At 38.0% G+C, this 23,912-nt stretch overlaps 1 protein-coding gene across 1 annotated transcript; it reads left to right on the top strand.

Annotated features, from left to right (window-relative positions):
• Nucleotides 1–237: 237 nt before the first annotated feature.
• Nucleotides 238–23,711, top strand: kcnk6 (potassium channel, subfamily K, member 6). The gene is made up of 3 exons (XM_042486262.1): nt 238–656; nt 10,106–10,498; nt 21,869–23,711. Exons 1-3 carry the CDS (start codon nt 341–343, stop codon nt 22,117–22,119), a joined length of 960 nt encoding a protein of 319 aa, XP_042342196.1. The 5' UTR covers nt 238–340; the 3' UTR covers nt 22,120–23,711.
• The last annotated feature ends 201 nt before the right edge of the window (nt 23,712–23,912 follow it).

Below are 23,912 nucleotides of genomic sequence, written 5' to 3'. Positions count from 1 at the left end.
CAGAAGCATTACATTTAATCTCAGTGCAGAAAATGACTTTATAACAGTGTTAAGTTTCCTCAATCAGCTCTACAACGGAAGCTTGTCACACATGAATACACACACTTGGAAACTTTTTCCAGGATCCAGGATGCACTTCCAGGACTCTTTTCTGAACACACCCTGCAATTTCAACAGTGGGAGGAGGATGCGTTGAACAGGAGGGTTCAAGTTCAATTAGGACAGCCCCCAAAAAACAGTTCCTACACAGAGAGGAAAAGGAAGGAGAGCGGCCACACAGACAGAGAGGGAAGCCCCAGCGTGCCGCTCCACTGATGGTAATCCCGGAGTCAAAGCAGACATGCACTCCGTGAGCAGGTCGTGGCTGCTGCTTACAGGCTTCATCCTGTTTTATGTCATCTACCTGCTTTTCGGGGCGCTGGTTTTCTCCAGCATCGAGCGGCCGGTGGAGGACAAGCTGCGACATGACATGGAAGCCCTAAAGCAGGAGTTTCTAAACCAGAGCTGCGTCAACAGCGCGTCGCTCGAGCACTTTCTGGCCAAAGTATTGAAGGCCAACAAGTACGGTGTCTCCGTCCTCAGAAATGTCTCCTTCACGTCAAATTGGGACCTGGCATCCTCCATGTTCTTCGCAAACACTCTGGTCACCACTGTCGGTGAGTAATCTACACCAAAAGTTTTCAGCGTAAAGTCACCTGGTGGCGTCTTTGCGCAGGACGCAAACTCATAAAAAAGAAATTAAAACTCCATGTAAATGTCATCGTATAATAATACACATTACAGCGACAAAGTGCCATAAACTATGAACAAAACAAAAACACCATCAGTCCGATGCAGGGACTTTATCTTTGGAGATAAAACACTACAAAAGTCTAATATGGTAATAAGTTTATGGCGTTATTTTGCCACGTGTCATGGATGTGACAGGTTGCAGCTGTGTGCCTTTCAGTTTAAGTCAGTTAAGATTTAAACACATACCTCAGATAACAAATAACTAACGGGAGGAAAATAGGTTTCCGTCAGACTTATAAATGAGTACATCATTTCCTGTTCATTGTCCTGAAAACAAATGCAGAGGAGTTCTCTCTCTTGATCAGAGCAAATGTGCAGGGGTTTCATGGCGCTTTTTATTGTCGAACTATAAGGCCTGGGGCAGATAAACTGAATGATTATAAGTTCAATGACAGTTATTTGGAATATAATGAACTTAAACAAAACTTTAATGAAATGCCTTTAGCAAATGTTTGATCAAAACTGAAACTTCCAACATTATGTACAGCAAGTTCCCTGCAACTTTTTTTTTTATTAAGTTCAGTAAAAATTTAAATAAAAAATGAGTGAGTATAAATAGCTTCTTTAGGTTTTAAAAGTAAGTTCCCCCTATCCTGACATTGTCTTTGCAAGTTTTGCTGACTGTGTTCCTTGATGTTGGTTGAGTGTAATATGCACACTTTTTCAATAATTAATTTTATCAGTGAACATAGAGATTATTGGCAAAATGCCAATAATCGGCCAGGCCAATAATCTGTCTACCCCTTATCTGAACACTCACTGTACAGTATGTAGTTGGCTGACCTGGATGGGACAGGAAGTACAACTGAGTGAGAGCAGGTTGTCTTACATCACTGAGGTTTTTTGTGGGACCTGACAGTTCATCTAGAGCAGTCATTTTTAGGTGTCCCTGAACTATTCACACACCTGCACAACCACACACTTACCCAGTGAGCAATTTTTGGCTCTAAAAACGTTCTGAGAATGGTACAATGCAATGTTTTAGTAATGTTTTCAGCAGCAAGAATGTTCTTCTTAAAGTTAGGGTAGCTTTTTTTTATTGTTAACATATAGATATAGAGACTTTATTGTCCACCTCAGTGGAAATTTGTCTTTGACTTGACTCAGACGCAGCAAAGATACATACAAAATAAAACAGTGCAACATTAAAAACACACAAATGTACAATACATAATAGATACAATAGGGCAAACAGGCAGGTAGGAGCAATAAATTAGGCTTGGGCTGCAGGCTTTAAATTTATAACCGAAAGTCTGCTTTAAAAACAGGGGAACGACATTTGAAAGATTTGGGTGATTATCAGGCAGGGAGAGCGTGATTAGTGTGACAGCATAATTAAACACAATATAATGTTGAATTGTACAAAATGTTAGATCCAGCATTTCTCTCAAGCCCTCAAACTTTATGAAAAAGCACTAAAACAAATTTAAGTTGCTATGTAGTTTACTTTATTAACACAGTGCTTCGAACCATGGAGATGTTTGACATCTTGACAGCTTGGATAACCAAACTTTGTCTGCAGTTGTTGCACCAAAAGCCTATGGGTCAGTGTTAAGAGTAAATTATTTTTTTAAAATAAATAATTGTGTTTTTCTTTCTGTTGTCTATTTGTGATACAGTTTATTATTAAATTGACCAGAAGGACTTTCATTTTGTCTCACGTAAAAATGCTAATTTATTTTTCAGAGTCTTATCCATACCTAATTGGGAACATAATAAAACTCCTCATATGAGAAAGTTTGTTCTGCATGCACGCTGTGTTAAAACAACACCCTGCTTGACATTTAATTACACCCATCAATATGTCGGAACCGCCCAGTACAGCAACAGCAGTGTCGCTGCAGACCAGTTGGTGTCTGAGAAGTTCACATTCTTTTTCTCTTTTACCAGCTGGTCTTTAGTTGATATTGTAGCCATGGTTTTATTTGTCATCTTAAAAGTCACAATGAAACAATATTCTGTGCCTTTGATTAAATGTATTTCCTGTTGAAACAGGATGTTGGAGCAAAACATAAGGCGATGCCAGTGCAGCATGTTTGCTTGTCAGGAAGGAAAAGAGAGTTTTTTTGGTGCGTGTGTGTTGTGTGGGTTTTTTTGTGAAGTGGTGATTTTAGCTGCAGAATCACCTGCAAAAACTAATATAGCAGTGCTTTGGCTAGAAAAACATGCCAGACATGAAGGTAATAAACTTCTGACCAGCGGCAAAAACAAAAAGTTGTTTGACATCAACATGTTGCAGAGGATACTGAAAACTGTGCTTCATTTAGTCACATTTTTTTGATTTGTCCAATGTTTAAGACTTTCTTTTTTTATACTTTATTTTTTCCCATAATTTTTTTAATACAGATTATCTGCTTTACAGTTTGCAGTTCATTACAAAGAACATTTCAATCAAAGTCAAAATATATATTAAAAAACAGATAACTAATATATCTGCATGTTTTAGACTTTCTAGGAAGAAATAAGACATGGAGAGCCTCTTTCGTTGAATACATAATATATCTGGTAAAATGGAAACAAAAAATATAAATATTTGACTCAAATTTTAAGGATTTTATCTTTGAAACTCATCACTTAATCATGGTTACAGCACATTGTCAGATTTTGGTGATATCAGTCATACAGATGTCTGTCTAGATGGCACTCAGTTGTGGTGCTCAAAGCAGCAAAAATACATTTTAAAAACTCAATAGCATCATTTCCTTGCTGAAATGACCCGGGTACTGAAGATAATCCACAGACCTTGTTGTGAGCGGTTTCATTTTGGAACTATTTGTTTTCTACCAAACTGCATCCGTCAACCTTATCACCACACAGAAGGAAGCGTGCATTTACTCACCCTGCACTATTAGGCTTGCTAATATTACAGCTCAGCCGAGGAGGACGCCATTAATTTTAACATGTGCATGAGCAGATGCATGCTTCCTTCTTCGCAGTGATACGGTTTGCGGGTGTCATTTGGTCGACAGAAAATAGTTCCTACATGAAACTGGTCACGGCAAGGTCTTTGGATTATCTCGAGTAACCGGGGTCATGATTTTTGGAAAGAGATATTGCTTTTTAGTTTTTTCAAATGTATTTTTTATTGATTTTAGCACCACAAGCTGAGTGCCAAACTACCACAACTCAGAACCAGAATACTGCAGCATCATTGTGGTAACATTACGTAAGCTCCTGGAGGCTGTTATTGAAAGCATCTGTGCCATTTTAACAAACTACTATGAAAGCACATGGTGGCATTCACAGGCATGCTGACCCTCACATGGGACATGCAAACTCATGCATGAAGCAGAACAGAGTTGACCTTTGTTTTCAGGAAGAGTGCTCAATGTGATGTATGAATGTCTTTCACAATACTGCATGTGTTTCCTTACATGACACTTCCTTAATGTTATCATAGACGTGTTGATATGTTTGGTTTAGTTGCCAAAGAGATAAAGAACATAAGCAGTCAGATGAGCAGCAGGTTTAGAACAATCTAGCAGAGGTAAAACCAGATGAGAACACATACAAAATGTCATTTATATGTCATAATGATCCTTCTTTTTTTGCATAGAATAACTGCTCGTCTACTATAGGTTTGTTACATCAAAGTGGAACCAGAGAGTTCTGCAAAATAGATTGTGGAAGTTTAGTATAGACAGATTGGGAAGTCATTTTAACATTTGCCTGTTTAGATGTTTAGTGAAATTGAGTGTTTTTTTACAACTTCTCTTATCATCTCGCAGGTGGGAGGTGAGACAAGATAAGAGAGCCACAAAATAAACAAAAAGCAATATAAAATGAACACATAAAGACACAGAATGACCTCAAAGATGGCGTAAAACTGTAGAAATAGCGTCATTATGAATTTAAGGGTGCCCTAGGGCGTTTTTGTAGTACAACAATGTCAATATATTACACTCATTTTAAAGATTATGTGCGTAATTAATTCCTAACAAACATGTTTAATGCATTTCTTTCCTTTTTAGAAGTTTTTATTTTTAAATGTTTAAAAGTCTGCATTGTTTCTGTCCATGTTTGCTGGCGTGCAGTCTTTCTTTTCTTCCCCCCATACTTGTGAACACACTCCTTAGTTCTACTAGTGGTCAATAACCTTTAAGACTGGCCTGATTCATTTATTGGTTCAATTTAAAGGCATGGGACAGATATTTTCTCCACAGACGTGAAAAGAGCAGCAGAAAGTCCAATCACAACACGAGACCATAAAAATCTCTACTGAACACAAAAACATTTACTCTCTGTCTGACCAGGTTACATGTTTCTAAAGTAGCCTCCAGATAGAAACTAACATTCAGTCATGTTTCATGTAGGCTTTAAATGGAGCCTTATTGATCTACAGTTGCAATGCAGCTGACGAGAAAATGAAAATAAAATGTTAATTTTGTCTTCAGTATATAAAGGCTAATAATTAGTGAGAATTGAAATGGAAATCAGCCTGTAAAATGATTTTGTTGCCAAACTAAAGGTGAACGAGAGAACTGATCTGAGCATCATTATGTGGCATTCCTCTAAATGTATGTGTTGGATAGACAATGGGCCTCTTTTACCAATATCCTCCAAAGTTTTATTTGAATTTATTCCTAAGGAAGGTAAGAAGAAAAGTCTACATCTGATTAATTGAAAGCATGTGTCCGTTTTACCTAGTTAGCATAAATAAACGCCCCGCTAATCTACCCAAAAGGACATGAGCCTGCAGGGCCGTGTACACAAACAAAGAGTGAAGAAGAGGAAAAATTCCCAAATGAATGTCCCCCCACCCCACCCACCCACACACACACACACACACACACACAAAAAAAAAAAAAAATAAGAAACTTTTGTTCTGAAGTGAAGGTGCTTCTGCAGAAAGTGAATGCCAAACCAGCTGTCATATTTTGTAGTGTCAGGAGTAGATATCAAATAGCACAAAAAGATGCATGGGATGCTAAAAATATTTGTAATTAACCACCTGACTCTCAAACCACAATGACAAACTTGTCGAGAAATGTCCCAGAAATTGCGAGAAATTAGAGTTAGCAAGAAACAAAAAATATTTTTTTAAAAAAGAGGAGAGGATTATTAGAAAATTTCCCCAAAAAATAGGGAAAATAAATACTATATTTATAGTTTCTATTTCTATTTCTATTTCTATTTCTATTTAAAATGATGTTACAGAAAAAATGTGATTAAAAAAGATCCCAAATAAATACTTTTTTAACATTTTATTTTTTCTTTGTTTGTTTTTTTTTTTATATTTTATTTTATTTTTGTTTGTTTGTTTTTTGACTTATTTTCTCATAACTTTTTAGAACTTTTTTTTGCTCATTTTTGGGCCATGCCTTATTAAGTTGCTCATTGCCTTCTCTCCATTTTTTGAATAGAAATAAAGCCAACAAGCTTTTAAGTTTTAAAGGGTTAAACTCCTTAAAATTTAGTACCACTTGGCATCCCAATCCAATTCTTTCAGCAATTAAAGTGACCTCCTGAATTTGGTGTAAGGACAGATGTGAAGTCTCAGGCCAACATTTATATATCAGTATGTTTCTGAAGCATGACCTCAACTTTGCCTCAACCCTGCACAAAGAGAGACTGTGTGATCTCCCCAGACATGAGTCTCAAGGTCCACAGCACCAGTGATAATACTATCAGTCGCTGTCAACAAAAACATTTTGCACAATTCTTCTCACCCATCCCATGTTTCTGGAGTTAAACATCAAGTCATATGATTTGAGATCCATCTAACCATGTGTGTTGGTCTCAGATCCTGAGTGTTGGTAATGATGGATAATAACCTGCATGCTGACTTTGACAAAGAAAGTTTTGTACTGATCTCATGAAGTCCCTCTGTTCTCCGGCTTGGATGACCGTCAGGTCGCACCATTTAAACACATCACCCAAACCATCCTGTGATTACCAAAGCTTCATTGCATTACTGAAGATGTAATAACGTTAATTTTTAAAGCTCTTACTCTGTAACTGGAAATTTCCACCAAGAGTAACGTTATTATCCCAGCATGCTGTATATCCAGGATAGCTCCAGTAAGATTCAGTATCTTTTTATTCTGTTTAACAACTGAAAAATATGTTTCACATGGCTACAGTGCATACAAATACATGTCCCACAACCATAGATGTAGATTTGTGAGGAGGGGAATGTCCCCCTTGATTTTTAGCACACTTTCATTTTATTTATTTTATTTAACCGTTATTTCACCAGATAAACCTCTTGAGATTAAAAATCTCTTTTTCAAGAGTGTCCTGGCCAAGACAGGCAGCAACAACAGTTATAGACAGACAACATAAAACAAAAATGAAAAATCAAAACATACAACTCCAAAACGAACAACATAAAACACAAAAAGAACTCAAAATAAAGTTACCACGGAGGACTAAAAAGGATGTTAATATATGCTATAAGTAAACTATATAAAAGAGGCAATTAAAGATTTGAACCCTCTAACAAAAACATTAAAGTAGCAAGTGACTTTGACTTTAAAAGACATTTCCACCATAAATTGACACAGAAAAGGCACTGATTGGTTCATCAAAATTCAACTTAATGCAGGAAATGGAAGTGTTTGATGCCCCTCTCACCCTCCATTACATATGTGTGCCCTCTATAATGTTAAATGAAATCTACAACCTTATGCACAACTGTTATTTCCTGCTGTGGATGCTATTAAAAAACTTATGCTTCAAGACAAAATCAGATGCACTCTGCACAAAGGAACAGCTGTATTTCATTGCTGTACTAACTGCCGCTCTTCTATTGTGTGCTGTAAAATAATAACTTGTGCAGCTCAAGCTGTTTTCAGGCTTCTGTGTAGTAGTTTGTGATCTTACACAGTGATAAATTGGATGGAACCAACCATTTCAGAGGACTTAAAGCTAACACAAGCTGAATTTCTGTATCATTTGCACATTAAATGATGTTATATGATCTTATTGTGCAAAAAACACTTGCAGGATTTTTTTTAGCTGCACTGCCTCCCTGTCTGTTCTTATCAACTGACTCTGCTCAGCACTGTGTGGATTAATGTGGAAGTTTTAGGTGTGAGAGTGGATTGTACTTTTTGTATTGGTTCTTTACTGTGGCTGCATTGTTTTCATTAAATTTTATAGTGTGTTGTTACGGTACATCCCTTTTCATTTATGTGACAGAAAAAGCTGAGCCGCGATCTGGCCCAGGCAGAAGCTCGTTTCTGTTACAATAGTTTCATTGCTGCCTGGTAGAGGATGTCTCCCTGTGGGCACCTTTGTCACATATTCAATGAGTGCTTTGTGCTGTGAGCCAGGGTTTTATTTTCTTCCTCCCAGCATTAGTTCCCCGATACTGACCAGTTGCTGTTTCTCAGCTCTTTTGAACAGAAACGTCGGCTGCAGCCGAACTTCAAGCGCCAATCATGTGCTACTGTTATCACTCATCTCACAGGTGCAGTAGCTTTACCTGTAATACCACTTCTGGTTCTGTAACAATCTATATGATCAGTGCAAACATTTAGAGGAAGCGTTTCACCTGAAGTTCTCTTGCTGTGCAGTCATCTGCAGCTTAAAGATGAAATTATGGAAACATATTTTCATGCACCACTCTTTGCATCCAGCCTGCTAATAGTTTTGTTGTTTTATTGACAGGTTTTGAGACATAGGTCTTAGGTTTGGGCGGTATGTAAATTTCATACCTTCCTAAAATTTCACTGGGGTATATTGTATATGATGGTGTGTGGCCCCAATGGTGAGTGAGCTACTTACTTACAGCTTTTCAGACTAATGAATACACAGTAGAACCCTCAAGATGTTACGAAAAGTGATATTGTCACACCTAGAGAGAAATACAACTGTACACCTTAAATTCAATGTTCTCTCGGTCTCAGAGGACTGACAAGGCTAATTGTCCCATTAATTTATCATAAAATACACTTCATTTAAACATGACAAAAACAAAATAAAACTCACCCAACCGTCTTGGTTTCTCTTGCTTGTAATCAAAAATAAACCCATCATTCACCAAGTTACATGTAAAAAACATGCCTGTTGCTGGTCACCAGCTGTTTACAGTCCTATAACTTCTCCCTGCTCCACTAGGTCTTGCATTGTCTTTCTCTTTAATTTCTTGTTCCACTGAGACCACTGGTGGTATGTGCTGTGCACTACGTACAGTGATTTCTATTTATAACAGTATTGGAAATTATACAGTACCTACATGATTTCTGAATAACTTGGAATACTGTGATACCTCCCAAGCTTAATAGGTCTACGTGATTTTTCACAGTAGAAATTGCTGCTATACTCCATTACAGTCATTCTCTCAGCTGCAAGGACACTGCTACATGTAGCTACATGCTAACATTAGGGAAACATGAAATCTTGTAGGTTTTTCAATGTTCATTTCTCCCTGATTTCAAATCGTATTCCTCATGGAACTTGTCCAGTTGTGAGATTTGGGTTTAGATGTTTTCTTTAATGATTTTTCACAGCAGTAAGTGCCATTATACTCTGTTACAGTTCCCCAGTTGTAATGGTGTTGCACAGAAGCTGTAAGATCTGGAAACACTGACCAATTGATGCAAACTGAGCTTTTTGGGGAGGGGAGCTTAAAGAGAGAGGTGCTAAAGCAGAGTGTCAGACAGAGGGTTATACAGGTATATTCAGGCAAAGAGTATGAGAGAAGAAATGTTTTTTGACCATTAAAGCATGTGAACATTTTCGAGCACAAACCCAAAAATACAAGTATGAACCTCAACATGAGCATAACAGGTCTCCTTTTAGAATAATAATTATAAATGTATTAGTGGTCTACGAATTATCGGCCTGGCTGATTATAGGGGCAAATATTTGGCATTTTGCCAATTATCTCTATCAGCGTTTTCTTTTAATGATCGACGATAAAATTAATTAATTAAAATGGGCAAAGAAAGCCTCAGGATGGGAGGAACTTTGAGTTGTAAAAATGTTCACTTGACTTTCTAAAAAAAAAAAGTTGCTGGGAACTTGCTGTATTTGATTTTGAAAGTTTCAGTTTCGATTAAACATTTGCTAAAGGCATTTAAAGAAAGTTTTATGTTGAAGTTTGTTATACTGTAAATTCTTGATTTAGACAAAGATTTTCATTTTTATTATAAATGCATATTTGTTCAAAATATCAGTCATCGGTCTCATAATTACTAATAAACAGTGTCGGCCCTGAAAAAACAATTTCGGTCGACCCCTAAAATGTATTTACAAATCTTTCTTTCTGCCCCTGCCCAATTTATCCCTGTTGAAATAGTCTTCCTTTCCTCCCTTGTGCCTACCTTCTTCCTCCAACACATCTGTCCTCTTACTCTGTCTTCAGGTTATGGTCACACCACTCCTCTGTCTGACGCTGGAAAAGCTTTCTCCATCCTCTACGCCCTGATAGGAGTCCCCTTCACCATGCTGGTGCTCACCGCCTGCGTCCAGAGGATCATGTACCCTCTGGTCCTCGCTCCCATCAGCGTCCTGCAGCGTGCAGGCATGGAGCCTCGGCCGGCCACCGTTGTTCACTTCGTGTTGCTGCTGGTTGTGGTGGTGTTGTGCTTCTTCGTGGTGCCGGCAGCCGTGTTCAGCGCAGTGGAGCTGTCCTGGACTTTCTTGGATGGGATCTACTTCTGCTTCATCTCGCTGTGCACCATCGGACTGGGAGATTTTGTTCCGGGGACTCAGCCTGGACAGAAGTACAGGCAGCTGTACCAGGTCTCTATCATGGGTGAGTGCAGTTGTTATTATGTACTTCATAGATAGGAATTGCATTTGTCCATCATCCAACTTTAGTGCAGCCAAAATATTATCACACAACACAGTACCATCAGATTAAAGACTAGGGGTTGACAGATTATCCGCCTGGCCAAGAATCAGGGCCAGTATTTGCAAATTTGCAGATTACCTACATTTTATTTAACTGATCACTGATAAAATTAATTGAGGAAAAAGTGTGTATAGCGCTCAACCAACACCAGGGAAGGCAGTCTACAATACATGCAAAAAAAGCATTAGCATGGGAGGAACTTTCACTTTGTAAAATCTCAGGGATCTGTTTTTATTTATTAATTTGTTAATTTTCACTTGATTTTATAAAAAAGTTGCAGAGAAAAAACTTTCAGTTTTGATTAAAGAATTGATAAAGGCATTTAAATAAAGTTTTTTGTTGGAGTTTGTTATATTCCAAATTCTTAATTTTTATTGTAAATGCATATTGGTTTCAAGTATCGGTTATCAGTCTCATTAAGTACTAATAATCTGTATCAGCCCTGAAAAACCAATATTGGTAGACCCCTATTAAAGACCAGAGCGTCCACATTTTGAAAGTTTAACTAAACACTAAATCTTTCACACTGACTTCCATTGAAACTGGCAGAGTAACATCAGCGTGTCAGTATCCTCATACCAGTGGAGTCTATTCTCTTCTGTCTTGTGTACTTTTTTACGCAGTCTTTTTTTTTCTGACCGCACAAAATGTGTGATTTTTAAGACAAGCATTGATTTTCTGCTTAAATTTCATCACTTTTTTCATCAAGTTTGCCACTGATGTTGAATTTGTGCAAACTTTAGTCTGAATGTTTTTACAGTCACAGTGCTAGACTCACACACACTTCCTCCTTTTTAAGGCTTGGTCATCTGCAGTATATGTTTGATAAGAAGGTGTTGTCTCATCGTGATCTGAGACACGCTGAAGGAAATATCAGCACCTTTTTACAGAGCAAACATATTAGTCTTAAATGCATACCAATATGTTCATGCGTGAGTCTCACTTACACATGAAATTCACCATCGATGTGTTGAAAACTACTGACAAATGCCAGACGTTACTCACTTTTACTATATTCCTAGTTATGATGCAGTACACACTTAGATGTCAGAAATTACAGGAGATTAATTATTCTTTTTCGTATTTTGTGCCTTAGATATAATGTTACAATGTTAGGTGTCCACATAAATGTGGCAGATGTTTTAAATAATGAGGTAAGCAGATGTAACATTAATCCTGTGGGCAGAAATCTGTTCTTCATACTCTGTTTCCAATGTTTCCCTTGAGGGAATTTTCTCAAATTTGGCACCAAAATAAAGTTGGACTCAATTTTTATTTGATTTTTTTAGGTCAAAGGCCAAGGCCTACCTCAAGAATTCATATGCCAATTATGGAAAACTTTCACACAGATGTCTATTAGGATAAAATGCTGAAGTGATGACATTTTATATCCAAATGGTCAAAAGGTCAACTTCACCGTGACATCATAATGTTCTGCAAAAACACGTAACTGGCTATTATGTTGGTCAGATACTGAATTGGTGACATTAATCTTGAAACTGAGCTGATTGTAGAGATCTTCTGTGTGTAAAGCATCAATTTTTTCACAGACATAGATGTAAACTGTAAGTGCAACTGGACTGGTGCACAGAGGCATACAACCGCAAGTTTTCTCTAAGTGGATACTCAATTTGTTTGTCGTGTGCATGTACAAGAGGACACTGGTGCACGCAGGTGACACCATGCATCGGCCCTGCCAATGGTTTCCCACTTTTCCACTTATTGTCAGGTGGCAGCAATGCGGCAAAAAACAAAGCAATGCACAAGCAAAATCAGGGCAGCAGAAGACTGCTAGCTGCTAAACATTGGTTGAAGCAGTGCAAGATTTAAGATTTTCTTTTAAAAAATCAGCTTCAAAATTTTTAATTAGTAAAGAAAAATTTTGTTAGGCCTCAAGGATACACATACTGCGTTTTGGTGAGTAATACCAAATGTAAACCTGACTTGTTTGTTTGTGAGAAAACTCCACAGGGCACACCACAGGAGCTAAGCAAACACTCAGGGGCTAACTAGACTTAACCTGACCAAACCTGTAAATACAAAGAAAAGATAAGTAACAAAACTGTTCTTTTTTTGTTGGTGCAGTTCGTAACTTTTCTGCATGACAAGGTAATATGCACTTGTTTTGCACCTGGCTTTGCTGGAAAATTTGGCAGCCTCCACTTCATCCTACAGGATTGATTATTTATTCAGACAGTTGATCAGTATAAATTGGATCTCATAATTCTCATTAATTTGAACATCAAATATCATCTAAACACAAGTTTAAACCCACACAGTGTCATCATGGTATTTTTTACACATTTATCCTGTTATTGTTGCATGAATCTTTATTTCTAACACGTAAAAACAAAACAAAACACAAATAAAAGCAAACAAGCCTTATGGCCATGGGCAATAAACAAAAACAAAAAGACAAAAAAGAAGACCTATAAAAAATGTAAAACCCACTGCTACTTAGTTAAAATGAAACTAGAGATCACATGACTCATGTTGATCTGGTGTGGTTTTGTTTTTGCAAGAAATCAAACCAAATTGCTCAGGTTTAAGGGTTAAAGCAAAGACTTGATATCATTATAGGAAAGACTGGTGGGGTTGTGACTGCTCAGTGCAGATTGTTTAATGCTGACGTATGTAGACTCTTTTTCGTCAAGAGAGCCAGAGGTAGAACTGCAGTTGTTGTAGAATATTTCTTTAGAAAAGTTTTAAATTTTAAAAAAGTTTTTAAAAAGTTTTTATATTTCCATGCTGATTGTTTTTTAGTTCTGCTCTGTGGAGATAAGCTGACCTCTGCAGCAGTGCATGCAGTCTTCATTCTCACCTCTGATGTGAGAGGTAGCACCTCTCTCTGTCTCTCTTTTCTCGACAGCGAGTCAGGGGTTGACAAGTGTTTTCCTCAGAAATAGAACTGCTCTCCGAGTTCTCTTTTAGCTGTCTGGATTTTGAAGTACACTCTCCTGTATTGCTCATTGTTAGCAATGGACTTTTCAATTTCATGGAACAGAAATGAATTTTTGCTAGAAGCATTAGTGGCATTTAATATAAGTTTGTTTCAGGTATGATAATTTATCAGTGAATTTAATCAAACATGAACTTTAATCGATAGGCTGTGAAAAGCTGTCAAAATATTTGCAATATGTTTCTTTGAGCTTTGACTGAGGATAAAATGCATTTTGGTACTTGGTACTCTGGTGTATAACATAAAAATTAATCAATTAATCAATTGTTAATTTTACTGATTAATCGTGCAAGGAAAGTGCTTACAACTTTTTTTTTAATAAGCTTTCAGAGTCAATTTATCAGACCTCTGACTGTAATGTGTGGCATGACTGTGGGTGGCTCTATCAGTCTGTTAACTGGTCAGTCAACCACTTATTTCTCAAAAATATCTTAAATCAATTGCTGTAGGACTGCAGCCAATGATTATTTTCTTAATTAATTAATTTGCTGTGTCTATCTGTGTCTATTAAATGAAATGGTGTTTAATCATCCAAAGAGAACAAATTGATGTGTTTGGATTAATTCTTAATAAGCTGATTTAATTTTGGTGGTCAAATTTAAAGGTCACTGTAACCTCGTAAAACATGCATTGGGACATAACTCAAGAATGCGTACACTAATTATGAAATTATTCAATAATTATGAAAAATTCAGTATATCAGTTACTGGAGGCAATCTAATCAGCTCTATGACAAAACAGTAATCATCTGAACAGCCACGAAACTGGGACATGCAGGCTTTGACTTATGAATAAGCAACATCCAGTGATGGGGTCTAACAAAGTACATTCATTCAGCTGCAGTACTCTAGTAAATTTTGATGTACTGGCACTTTACTTGAGGATTTATATTTTCTGCTTCTTTAAATTTCCTGCAACTTTACATTAAATTCAACTTATTACCACTACGTTTCAGAAACATGACACATGTGTAATGTATGTAAAGATTGCTGTTTTTTTCAGAGTTTATTGGATTGCCTCCAGTAATTGTAATGTATTCACACAAGTAACCACTATCATGTTCACTTTCAGATATTACAGTCGATTTTGTAGTGAAATCTGCATCTCATTTTTGCCCCCAAGTGTTATTGTTATTTACTAGTACAATTGAAATAGCAATAGTTCGCACCTTATGCAGCCTATCAAGCTTTTTTTTTTAAAAAAGCCAGCAAGCGAAACTAGCAAAAAAATAAATAGATAAACAAAAAACAACAACAAACAAATAGACAGATACAAATTTACATTAAGAAGGAAAATAAATAAATAAAATGAATTTATGTGCTAAGAAGGATGACCATATTGAGTTATACTCATCTACTGAGCCTATATTCATTTAACTTATTTTTTCAAGTTTAGTTATTTTCAACAGTGCATCAGCCCAGTCTTGAATATGTGGGGCATTTCTGATTCTCCATTTACAAAAAATCAACTTTTTGGCGACAGCAAAAGCTACCGACATCCACTTATTATGTTGTTGGTTCAACCTGCATCTCTCAATACACATTTAGTTGTTTACTAGTGGATCTTAACCTCCCCAATATGGCACCCGCACAGACACATCGCAGCGAGCTTAAAGCAGCGCCCAGTGAGGTATCTTTGTTTCTATATCTATGATAGCACCAGTGTGCCTAAGTAGAGGGTCACAGAGCTGCTATCATTGTCACGATCCCTGCTCCTCTCCCCCTTCTCAGTACTTTTCCACTCACTCTCCCTCTGCTCCCTCTACCTGCTGACCACGCCCACTCTGCCTGCTCACTCACTCACCTCCAGCTGCAGCTCATCAGCAATCAACCCAGTATATAAGCCTCCCACACACACACACTCGTTGCCAGATTGTTCCTTCGCACTATGCAAGACTCTCCAGCATTCTCCTGCCAGATCTTTGAAAGCCGACCCTGCCTGTTCCTGACCTGCTCTCTTCGCCCGATCCCCGGTAAACCTTCCTGCCTTCTGTCCCCGACCACGAGTTCTGTTTTGGCGTTCCTGATCTGCTCTGCTGGTAAAGACTTCTCCGCCTGGTCCCGACGATCCTCCTGGTCCATCCCCATCGGTACCGCTGCATCATCGGACTGCTCACTCGGTTTCGGAACCTCCGCCTGTCCCCGACCACGCTTCCGCCTTCTCCTCGACGGTATCTCCACACGTGCTGCCGAGCTGTTGGGCTACGGGGTTTCCTCCGCATCCACGCCGAGTGACGTAAGCTTTGGTTCGTTGCTTCGATCTCCCTCCAGAGACTTTGTTGTGGGTTCCGACCCGAAGAACGAACTGTATGCAGAATTACTTCATCTTGCTTCGTGTTTGATTTGTGCTGGGCTGAATAAAAGTCATTACCAACTATTCCTGTTTACCGGTGTACTGCATCTGGGTTCGTACAACACCCGTTACAATCATAGCTATAGACTCTGTCTGATCAGGGAAACTGTGACTTAAACTGGACTTTCCATATCAGAAGGTGACTGTCAGACGACATCTTGTTAGTCATCTCACACCTCTTCTACCCAGTGACTCATGATGTTAATTCACTTAATTTCATTCCCACTGTAAAGCTTCATCTAGACAAGGTGATGTCTGTGTGCTACTTAAAACTATTGTCAGCCAGTGTTGACTTTGAATTATTTAAAATGCAAGATATTTGGGTGATGGAAGTGACATTTGTGTGATAACTGTTTTAGAGTGTGTCATTTGTAAAACTGTGGAATAAGCAACAGCATGTGTTGTGGTATTATTGACAGGCTGGACTGGAAAATAGCGTGGAAACCATTTGGGTGCATTCCCAACGATATGACTCAGATGTTAATTGTAAATGTGCTTCTTCATGACACTGGATCCTAGTGGCTCTTTGTTCTTGTTTTAGATTAAGACTTCACTGTCACATGATGGAGGTTATTCTCACAGTCAAGCTCTTGTTTTTCAGCTTCTGTGTGGGTGTTTTCTCTGTAATTGAATCAGGGCCAGAATGACCTTTTTGGCCAAAAGTAACCATGCTGTTGTTTTGTTCCTCTGTGGTCTCAGTCAGAGAACTAGACAGTGAATACCTGACAAACACTATGTGGTCTGCTGTATTCAGGACCAAAAAGGAACAAATTCTGCTTTTTATATATTCGTTTGTTTGACTGACAAACAAGAAAATTCCACCCTGAAATACTTTATTACTGTCAGAATATGTGTTAGTGATTAACATTTGGCTTCTATGGCCAAATGTGACTTAAACATTTTTTTAAAACATCTATTCATTGTTTTTTCAATTAACAGGACAGATGTGAGGAGTTCAGATATAGAGACACAACTCAACAAAAACAATGTAATATGCAGTATAAATGTTAATTAAAACACAAGATTGCTTTAAATGTTATTATTGACAGCACACTTAACCTAGTAGCAGTAGCATAAAGTTGGGAGGATTATTACTCCCTCGCCTCTACATAATCCATAAAGGTTTTCCAAATCTTATTAAAGTTGTCAATAGAGCCTCGTAAAATAAATCTGACCTTTTCTAGTTTAAGGTGCTGCATAACATCTCTTATCAACATTGCGACACAAACATATCGTTTGACTAAGTATTGTTTTGCTGACACCCCTCCTTGTCTGTTAAATTGGAGGTATTTCATGTTTGATTTTATGGCCCCAGGTGGACACTCTGGAAGTTTCTGTGTTTCTGTTTTCCTCCATGTCCTGTCCTCAGCTAATCCCTTGACTTTAGTTTGGAATGGCGCCCAGCAGTTCACACGGAGTCAGCCGTGTTGTTTCTTCGTCCCACATGCTGTATTATATAATAACGATGTAGGTCGAGTCAGATTAACCCACACAGTCCCAGCAGGTTTCTGAGGAGGATTAGTAACCGATTGGAGGATGTGGCCTGATGTGACGTCTCCTGAAACTACTACTGTTTTCCCAGCAGAAGTGCTAAAACTGATCTTATGTAAATGTATTCTTTTGAATGCATTTCCTGCTGTAAGTGAAAATGAGGGTCAACTCCTAGACAGTAACTTAAAGTAATACTTCACCCACAAAATGACTGGTTACTTTTCCTGCTTTCTGCAAAATGACTGGCTCTTTGTTGTCATTTACCTTTCGGGGTATTTTTCTCTAAAATTATCATTTAGGGGGTTTTGTTTGGTTTTTCTTCGGTTTTGTTTGCTGTTTTCACATTGGCGGGGGGGGTCTGTTTGTATATGCCTCAGGCCTCTGGACCTCTCCTGATCCTTTTTTTATAATTCAATCTGAATTTTATGCTGTTTTTTATTGTGTGCAAATAAACTAAATCATACAAAAATGAATTGGTTATGCCATGTCACCTTGAATTTGTGGGGAAAAAATTTCTTGCATACCTCACCAAAAAATGGAACATATTGATTAATTGGAGAGCACTTAACAACAGCAAAACTAAGCATCTGTTTACAAACTCTGACACAACTCGTGCAGTTTTAGTATTTAAAACTGAACTAAAAGTGAAACACATACCCATTTTCCACCAAAATTAACATGTTTGCGCAGTTTTTTTAAACACGAGAAGGAGTTGCAAAGTGGGAAAAGGGCTTTATCTATGCTCTCTACGAAGCCAGAATCCAAAATTATGTTTTTTTAATGAAAATGCATATGTTTGGGAAGTACCAAGCATATAACTGGATAAATGAGACTATATTGCATGAGTTGTGTGAAAGTTTGTAAACCGATTTTTTCCAAACATAGTTATGCTTTAGATAAATGTAGTTAATCTAAAGGGTAATATGACATGACTAACTGATTTATAAATGGTCATTTTGTGGGTGAAGTATTCCTTTTACATTTTCACACTTTTTCCTGATTCTAAAGTTATGCAATGCAGAGGCCCCCAAACATGTTCCCTCAACATATGACTGACCATGCAAATTTAAAAACTGCTGTTTGAAGGCTTTTCCACAGCTGCACAGCAGTTCCAGTGTAGCTGAAAAGCAAATATTTTGAGATGGTAGTTTGGACAGTCAAAGTCCTTCAACTCATCAGGTTCTGCTTTCTACCATAGGTGCTTTGCTGGTGGAAAAAAAGAGAGTCAAACATTAAAGATTAAAGATAGACATATTGTTTGATTCAAGCACAGTAAGGGGAGGTTATCTTTAACTGCTCTTTGAATCTAAAATAGGTTGCAGTAAGGTATTTGTAAGTCTCAAATGTGGCTTCCTGAAACCTGCAGGTGGAAACCCAAAAAGGATAAAAGCTTACACTATATTTCCCCTGGGACTTCCCCCTGCACCACTTACTGTAAACTTCCCACAGTAACGGTAAGTGTTTAGTACCAGAGGCCTCAGTAATCCTATACTGTTTTGCTTTTAAGAGTTGCCCTATGTGGATAGTGAGAGACCATTGTCCATGACCTGAACTCTGTGGGTATTCGGGGCAGTTTAGTGCGTACATGTGACAGGAGAAAGCCATAAGGGTTTTTTTCACCTTTGCCTCCACTTTAAGACACTGTTGTCCTCGTTTTTGGTGAAATGGATTTACAAAAACTAGTTCCTGTGCATGGTCCAGTGTATGTCAGACTCTGACATTAATTCTTTAGATATTTGCAAGCCACATTTTCAGAGCTTAAGTAGTCATGAATAGAGCAGACTGTTAAAACCAACAGGCACAACAGTGAACTTGTAAAGATTAGATCTGAGGACACGGCAGTTTCCTTTGTCCTTTTCTCTGTGATCGGCAAGATAAAATGATCATTTATCAAGAATATTATTTATCATTGGATTTTTTAATTCTGTTTAAGTCATTGGAACCTTTGCATCACTGCTAGATGTGGTCAGAGGGTGCTCTGTGGGTGTGCTCTAACCTGACCTGATCTACTCCATTTCTACACAACATGGAACATATTGCTTATGCTGGTGTGAAACGACTGCTGTGTGCAGCATGCATGCAATTTAGACTAAATAAACAAATATATTACATGTTTTTTTTGTGGCCGAATCCAACTGATATAAATCTCTGCCAATGCTTAAAATGTGTTAAAAAAAGATCCAATTAAAGTTGAACACAGATTTCCTGCGACCTGCTGTTGTTTATCAGCTGGTAGACACTGAACGTCATACCTGCACTGCACCGCTCCTCCCACATAAGAAGCAGCACACCAGCAAATATAGGGTGGTGTGTTCTACCTGTAACCACAGAGGATCAGCAAATACAGTTCAGCTAATATCTAGCCCTTTGGGGACTGTTTGGCACATTTTACGCACTTGATATTCTCAATTTTTTTGATACTTTTGGCTGTGTTGATGCATATGGCATACATTTTGGCAAGATTGTGTATTTTTGTTCAATCTTTTTTTCTAGGTCAGCTCCCAAAATAAGTCTAAAATACACTGTGCAAACAAAATTGTTACATTCATACTATTAAGTGCAAAAAAATGCACTATTGAAAACCATTTAAACTGCAAGTTTTGATCCCACAGCCACAAAAGCATAAAAGCATGCACTGTATTATTTCTGGTTGTTATTCTTGGCTTTTGCCTTGGAATTTATCATTTTTACTATTTTCCACCTGATGTCATTTTTTTACCATATTTGGCATATGAAGAAAATACATGCTATTTCCTCTAGGTGCACTGTCACAATCAATGTTGCTGCAAAACACTGACATGTTCTAGGTTGTGATAATCAGAAAAATCTACTTTGCATGTAGTATACTAAAAATAATTATTTTTTGTGTTTACTGGTTGTTGTTTTTTGGTTAAAACAAAGTGGCATCAAGACAAAAACCTGCCATTTAAAGGGTTACAATTCTGAAAATTAATGAATATCTGATATTTATTATTAGGACTGGTGATAGTTAAAAAACAAACTCAATGAAAGTAGAAAATCATATCAATGTATAATATTTTTTTAAAGCTTGAGTTTGAAAAGCGCATTTCAATGAAACACTTGATTTCGGCAAATTTTTACCTTTGTTGGATTACGATGATCTACTTTTTATGAATGCACCTGATCAGTGCCTAAAGAAGCTGGAAGCTGTTTACCATTGTGCTTTCCGTTTCATCACCGACTGTGGTTACCGCATACGCCACTGTACATTGTACGCTGCTGCCCTCTAATTGGCCTTCTCTGTCTGTCTGCAGGCTCTCACACTGGTGGGTTTTTATATTCAAGAGTCTACTTGGTCTTGTTCCTTCTTATTTGTGCACATATATGTGTAAAAACCAGAATACTGCACACAATACACAATATGGCCTGCGCTCTCACAGTATTCTCTTGATGTTGGTTCCCAAGGTTCGCACAGAACTTGGCTAAAAAGCTTTTAAATTTGCCGCCCCTTCTACTTGGAATAACTTACAAAATGACTTAAAACTGCCTGATCTGATTACTATGAGGGAATTTAAGTCACTTTTAAAAGGTCAAGAAAATAGCACTCTTGATCAATGTGACTGCGACTCCAATGTTAACTGAAATTGATAAATTCATTTTTTTTTGGTTTCTGATTGTTCTATTTTGCATTTTAATGAGACATTGTGCTCGCTCTTTGTATCGTGTGATAGTATTATTTGTTTGTTTGCCTGTATTTATTGTTGTAACCATGTTTCATGCCACCCTCTTGGTCACGTCACTCTTGCAAAAGAGATTTTAAATCTCAATGAGTCTTTTGCCTGGTTAAAATAAAGGATATATATTTTTAGTGCGCAGAGTGTTACAAGTGTGTAATATTAAAGCAGGCCCTAAGGGTTCAAGTTAAAGTGTTATGCTCATAATGCACCAGTAAAACTGAATTGTTTGACAGATACAACATGGAAGGACAACTTAATTATAATGAGCCTTTATCGTTTTCCAAAGTTACAAATGAAACCAGTAAAACAGGCATCTTTTCTAAATTTTCAAGCGGGTTTTGTAAATTGAACCTTTGTTCAAATATTTCTATTGAATTTCCCAACATTAACAACTCAACAACAAACAATACAGCTATCCATACACACTGTCATACATACAGTACTGTGTATACATACAGTATGTATCCTAAAATCTCACACATCAATGAGTATTTGACCAATTTCGAAAATCAGAAGAAAAGGTTGGCAGATTGTATAAAATTTCTTGGTGAGTTTTAGCTGTTTAAGTCTGAGGTGTGCCATTTCATCCACCTGCCATGTTTATGGGATGGGGATGCATTTGAGGAGAAGCACTCCTGGCCATTTTTTTCCAAACCTGATGCATCAAATATTTCAGAAATATTGTCAGCTTCAGGTAATGCTTTCTTTTGCAAAAAATCGATAAGAATAAATTACCTCCTGTGACCATTGTCTCTCTGCCCCTCCCCCCAGTCTACCTGTTTGTGGGTCTGATGATGATGTTCCTCCTCCTGCGCACTTTCCACAAAATGGCTGATCTGCACGGCCTGACTGCCTTCCTGCAGCTGCCACACTGCGAGGACTCAGACCTGGAAGAAGACCGGGAGCCCATTGTGGAGGACAAACATGAAGATCAGACGCCCCCTTACCTGGTAGAAAAAGAGGCCAGTAAGCCCCTGGAGCCAGGATCACAGCCCTCTTACAACACCATTAACACAGGCTGAGCTGTGGGGGGCAGAGAAAAGAAAAAAGCTACCTCTGGGACTCAGAGTGGGGGGCTGAATCTGAATTCTTGTCTCAATTTTCTAATTTTGTCTTCTTAAGCCACCTTTTTAAAAACATCCAGAGGAGAGAGCACAACTATTGTGTAAAACTGAGATGAGTCTTAAGATTCAGCCTTTGTGAGAGGACTGCCAAACTGTTTGTGAGTGGTTTCTACACACCGCTTTCTGCACATATGAAAGGATTATCCTAACTTGACTAGGGAAACCTACCCGGGCTTTCTCAACACTGGTGTAACTGTGATGTGTTCACCATGTAGGCTTGGCTGCTGTGTCTGCAGCCTCAGGATTAGCACATGAAGGGGCTCCGGAGCACAAACTTTTGATGCGTTGTTGGTTGTTTTCAGATCAGTCTTATCTTGCATGCATTTTTGTCACGTTACTTTTTGTGCCAGAGGTTTTGGTTGCTAGTTCAAGACTTAAAATATACATGTCCACCCATCAACCAAAACACTGGCTAATGAAGTAATGATTGTCTTGTTGCAATGCAGTGCTCTGCCGGGAAACTTGGCATTCATGACGTGCTGCACCCAAATATTTGTACAAACCATGTAACCCCACACTGCAAAAACTGCTCTGAAATGGCCCGAGAAACATGACAAAGAGCTCAAGGTGTCAACCTGGCCTCCGAATTTCCCATATCCCTTGGTACTTGGTCTTCAGTGGGTGGGTGGAGCATGTCAAGTACCATCCACATGAATGCCAGGACCTAAAGTTTCCCAGCAGAACATTGCATTTTAAAAAGATGATCAATGTTAATCACTTCACCCGCCAGTTGCTGTAATGTTTTGGCTGATCAGTGTTTAACTGTGCTGAATTGAAATCTTGATGCTGAACACAATCAGTGGACGCACTTGCCATTTCAACTTGACAAAATTTACTATGACCAGACATCCAGTCATATTCAGAGCCTGGATTGGCCTTTACTCATTTCTGCACCACTTGAATTCATCTTCACAAGCGTGAATGATCAAAACTGCGGTGAAATGACAAGTGACTCCAGTAAAACTTTTGATCACCTCCTAAAAAGAAAGTACTGACTTTCCTGCGTCGAGGTCAGCCCTGAAGAGTACAGAAACAACAGACAGGTGCTGTGTTTGACTCAGGACGTAGACTCTCCTCCTTTATGGTGCTGCCCCCTGGTGACGACAGATATGCAGCACATGTTACCGCACCTCCAGAGCAGTAATAAATAGGGTCAAAGGGTTGGAATCGAGGGATTGAGGAAAAGAAAAAAAATAACTAAATAATGAGTGTTTAATTGTGGTGATTGTGGAAGTTATTAATTTCAATGGGAAACCAAATCTTACTTGTCAAACATGCTATGTGTGACTTAGAGATCATGAACACATACATGAAATGCACTTTACTGTTAACATCAGTTATTCTTCTTTTACCATAAAAGTTGGAGTTTAATAAGTAGGCAAATTATATCCTGATACTGTAAAATAAGTTGTCTGTCCATGTTGGTGTTTCTGTTGTTGTAGTTTAGTAATATTGGACAACCTTAAATTAAAAAAAAGAGTATTCATGTATTATTTTGTCACGTTTTTTTATAATCATGTCCTCCTTGTCTTTGTTGAGATAGTCACCATGAACTCATCCAGCAAAAAATAATTTGCATGTCTTATACAGAGTGCTTTGACAAACAAAGCAAAGCAGAAGTGGGATACAGAGATGGCAATACAAAAACAGAAGGTCAAACAGTCCAAATGAACACAAGCAAGACAAAACCA

The sequence above is a fragment of the Plectropomus leopardus genome, chromosome 5, assembly GCF_008729295.1.
Source record: "Plectropomus leopardus isolate mb chromosome 5, YSFRI_Pleo_2.0, whole genome shotgun sequence".
Taxonomy (NCBI): Eukaryota; Metazoa; Chordata; class Actinopteri; order Perciformes; family Serranidae; genus Plectropomus; species Plectropomus leopardus.
The sequence above is the reverse complement of the archived record's forward strand: the minus strand, read 5'-3'. Positions and strand labels throughout refer to the sequence as shown.

Bases quoted from the DNA above. Each gene is read 5' to 3' on its own strand.
- kcnk6 (XM_042486262.1), top strand. From the start codon at position 341: ATGCACTCCGTGAGCAGGTCGTGGCTGCTGCTTACAGGCTTCATCCTG. The intron at 657-10,105 runs GTGAGTAATCTA...CTCTGTCTTCAG, and splicing joins CACTCTGGTCACCACTGTCG to GTTATGGTCACACCACTCCT. The intron at 10,499-21,868 runs GTGAGTGCAGTT...CCCTCCCCCCAG, and splicing joins GTACCAGGTCTCTATCATGG to TCTACCTGTTTGTGGGTCTG.